General features: G+C 48.6%; 1 protein-coding gene across 1 annotated transcript; it reads right to left on the bottom strand.

Annotated features, from left to right (window-relative positions):
* Positions 1-293: 293 nt before the first annotated feature.
* LOC141022218 (uncharacterized) lies at positions 294-2,322 on the bottom strand. The gene has a single exon (XM_073498534.1). The coding sequence runs from the start codon at positions 2,214-2,216 to the stop codon at positions 558-560; it is 1,659 nt and encodes a 552-aa protein (XP_073354635.1). The 5' UTR covers positions 2,217-2,322; the 3' UTR covers positions 294-557.
* Between the last annotated feature and the right edge of the window lie 2,072 nt (positions 2,323-4,394).

The raw sequence follows: 4,394 nt of genomic DNA, 5'->3' as shown, positions 1-4,394 counted from the left end.
TTTTTTTAAATGGTTGCATGCATCCATTTGATGCAGAGGCCACAGGCTAACCTCCTTTTCAAAAAAGAAGAAGAGAAAAACATGAGCTGCTTAATTAATTAATTTCCGCCATTGTATGGCTGGCTCTATCTTTACCGTTCCATATGAATATTTATACAAAACAAAAAAGATGGTGTTTGAGGATAGTTGTGAGTAGGAGATGAAACATATCATTTCCGAGATTTGCTTCTTGGACGAACGACACCAAGAAGGTTTGGATGGAATTTGGAGAGGACACCAATGTCGACCTCATGTAAATTAAATAGGAGTAGATGCACGTATATAAACTGTAAGTAACATACATACATACATAATATTTTGAGTTTGGGATGAATGAAATGGAAAAAAGTTGAATGTCATCGTATGATTGGAAAGAAAGGGGATTCCCAAAGAAGAAAGAAAATATAGAATTAAAAAGGAAAACATGCATGCATGCAGAATTAAGGACGTTCGTTCGGATCGATCACAGCAGCAGGCCGGCCGGCCGAATATAATTAAGATGGATGCATGTTGACAGCCTATTCCGCCCGATCGAGCTTGCCTATCAACTCGCCCCCGTCCAGTATGCTGCCAAACATGGCGGCCTCAAACAGATAGTTCACCTGCCAGGCATGGTGGCTTGCATGGGCGACGAGCCAAACCATTTCGTCGATGAGGCCCTTGGAGAAGAGCTGGACCATTTGCAGGCGCGAGGATTCAATGAGGTGTTTCTCACGCTGCTCGTCCACCTCGCCCTTCCGGACGTACTCCAGCGGACCGGTGACAATGGACGACCAAAGGGCGGCCAGCAGGTGGTCTTGGTCTCCTTTTACTTTGAGGAAGCGCCGGACGTGGTCGCAGGTTTCTTCCCCATTGCAGGCATACTCAGCGTCAAGGGGCCTGCTGAAGCCGGTGGTATGAAAGTCGGTGTCGAAGACCTCGTCGAAGTCGGCCTCTCGCTGGGGCCGCGCCGGGGACTTGCGGGCCTTGGGCCATCCTAGGAGGGCACGGCGGAGGAACATGTGCCGGTCGTTGTGCAGGTGCCAAGTGTACAAGGTGATGCACATCCGGGCCACAGGCTCGTGCCACCTCTGAGTGTACATCCGAGCTCCCGTGGCAGCGTAGGCGTCGTAGATGGCCCGCAGCGCCGTCTCGCTCACCACGCCTGTGGCGGCGATGTCGGCCACGTTGAGGAACGAGTTCATGACCTCGGAGTTTACCAGGTCACTGCCCACATCGATGACATCGGTGCCGGGCGAGCTGAAGACGAGGTCGCTCGTGACGGCGCCGACATCGAAGCCCCGGGCTATGGCCTCAGCCCCCATGCCGAGGATGCTGCTCTCGCACAGGGACATGACCTGGGCGGCGTGGCGGTCCATCTGCCCCGACCGGTCCTTGAGGAGCGTCCTGTGCGCCGCCTCCAATGCGATCTTGGCTCGGATGTAGGACGCGCCGATGGCGACGGCCTCGCGTCGCTGCTGGCCACCAGGGGTTCGTAGCGAGCGGGCGTCGGCGAGCCCGTCGCGCAGGAGGCGGCTGAAGGAGGGGAACACCTTGTGGTACCCGTGCTCGTAATAAAATGCCATGTCCACCACGTAGTTGGAGAAGAGGGTGCGCACGTCGGAGGCGCCAATCAGCAGGTTCGCCATGCCGCTACCAGATAGGGCGTTGGTTGTTGTCATCGCCTCAGGCCAGTCGGCGGCGCCCAGCAAGGCGAGAACCTGCGGCGTGGCTTGGACCAGCCCGGCGCCCTTAGTGGGCAACACGTTGCCGATTGCGTGCTGCGTGCTTTTCCACAGCGCCAGCTCCGGCGACAGTCGCAGTTGCACCACCCTGGGCCGTGCCGCGTCGCCTCCGCCATCACTGCTAATGCTAGCAAACATCTCCGCCAGCATGTCTTCCGCCTCGCGAGACAGCCTTCTCAGATCCGCCATGGCCCCCGCCCCCTTGCCGACCAAGGCCCTCGCCGCCGAGTAGCCCGTGTACAAGGGGAAGCCTCCATCTTGCCGCTTCGCCAGCCGGGCGCCCCAAAAATACGAAGGGATTGCAACTAGCCCGTTGCCGTTGCCGCCAGGGACAGTGTCCTTCTCCCTCACCACCTCAATGTCGAGTCCATGGAGAGAGCAGCCACCCCAGGTTGGGGTTGGGGTGGGTGGTGCCTCCGCGTCGCCGCGACGAGTCCAAGCGAGACTCAACATTTTTATTTAGTACTGTATTAAGAAATGCAGGTAATGGACTTCTCGTGGTGTTTGCCAGCCTTGTGTAGTTGTGTATTCCCCAGCAGCTTATATAGCCATATCAACACAAGGCTGGCTTCCTCTCAGCAGTGGTTTTTGTACAAGCTTCAGCTTGTGGCACTAGCAAGCTAGAGAGACGCACGTTTTGATTGTTTTCTTCTTATTGTATCACTTTCTCGCCATATGACTAGAAAGTAACACGATTCCGCTCCAGGATTGCAGGCACGAGGAGGAGTTGCTTGTGTCCACCTCGCCCTTGTGGGCGTGCCGGCGAGTGACGAGGGACGGCCAGACGGTGCCGAGCATGTCGAGGACGACGGCCAGACATTCTTGCGGGTTTCCTTGTCGATCATGGTACTACTCAGGGTCCATGGTCCTGATGATGGGCAAAATGAGGGTCCTCTCCGTTCACACAAGCTCTATTAGTAGAATGCCCGTATTTTCTATATTTGTATTGTTTTATATAACTATCACTACTACTCAGGGTCCATGGTCCTGATGATGGGAAAAATGAGGGTCCTCTCCGTTCACACTAGCTCTATTAGTAGAATGCCCGTATTTTCTATATTTGTATTGTTTTATATAACTATCAATGAATTTTTGACTCCTTCCAATAACATCGCGTCGACACTCTTGTCGACGGATTCTTTCTGAACGTCGACATAATACATCTTCGTCTTTCTCTTACTCTGAAAAAACCAAAATGTATATAAAATACCTCATTTCTACCATCATGTGTAACAAATATATAAAGAAGTACAATTGTTTATATGAATCTCTTTCAGTTGCGCAGGATGCGATGAGTTTTTCGGTTTAGCCATCATAAAGCTTTGTCAATCCACATTTTCAAAGCATCATCCAAAGCCATCAGTATTTATCTCTAATATACAACAGTGAATATAAAACACATTTTTAATTAAAAAATAAGATCAGCCCATATTTACAATATATATTCATTGATCCGCTGCTCGCTTCAAGCAGGTGACCGTTTCAGTCAGAGTGAGTGGCGTCGTGCATATTAATAGAGTGAGTCGCATCCCAGTTTTAATAAACTAGAGGCTCACTTGTAAATCACTTGTTGGTAACTATTCTCCGGAAATGACTTGCTAGGGTATGTCATATTCTTCAGTATATAAAAACGTAATTGACATGCGATGGCCGTATGTAGCAAAAACTACGATGGCCGTGCGATGAGGCAAAATGTGACGCCGATTGTAGCAAAAATGCGAGCAATGTACACTAGTAGAAAACAAAGCTTTATCCCCGGTTCGCAAGGGCCATTAGTGCCGGTTATGCAACCGGCACTAAAGAGTGGAGACTAAAGCCCCCCCCCCTTTAGTACCGGTTCGGCACGAACCGCCACAAAGGCCCACCACGTGGCGTGAGCTCGCGCTGTGGTATGGGGGTGTGTTACCAACCGGTACTAAAGGTTTTTTCTGAAAAAAAATTCTGAAAATTTTGGAAAAAAAATTTGATTTTTTTTCCGATTTTAAAATTTCTGAATTATTTGATGATATAGTCTCTAATCACACCTCTTAACTACTCAAGTGTGGATCACTCATTCCAAATCGTCTAACTTCCCGGCCGGTCACGCATCCTCTCACTCCCCCAGCCTGAGCACGCTTAACTTCGGAGTTCTATTTCCTCTACTTTCCAAGTTTGCACTTGTTGTTTTCCTGACAAATGTAAGCTGACAATCCTATTAACCCTCAGCAGTTTAGCTTGAGCATTAGGTCACACGTTTCACCGTTTGAGTTTGAAACTATTATTCTTAAAAACAGTAATTATTTAGTAACACTAATATTCTTTGAATAAGTTTGACCACAGTTTGACCATAGTTTGACCAGATTTAAACAAAAAAACTGAAATTTGAGCATATCTTTTATTCCTTCTGGAATTTGAGGATTCTAAAAAAATTGCAAACAGGCTGTAGGCGGTCAAAATCGTATGCGGATTTTCGTGCTGAATTTTTTGATATATTATACGTTTTTTTTGACATCGTATGCAAAAGTTATAGCCGTTTTACATTTTCCCTACACTTTTTGCAAAACATGTCCAAATTGAAGTTTTCAAATTTTCCTAACTAGTAGATGTAGTAATATAACTACCTCTCGAAGGATTTTATTTTTTGAAGATTTT

The sequence above is a fragment of the Aegilops tauschii genome, chromosome 5 (assembly GCF_002575655.3).
Source record: "Aegilops tauschii subsp. strangulata cultivar AL8/78 chromosome 5, Aet v6.0, whole genome shotgun sequence".
NCBI classification, from domain to species: Eukaryota; Viridiplantae; Streptophyta; class Magnoliopsida; order Poales; family Poaceae; genus Aegilops; species Aegilops tauschii.
Note: the sequence above shows the minus strand (reverse complement) of the source record. Positions and strands in the feature narration are given on the sequence as shown.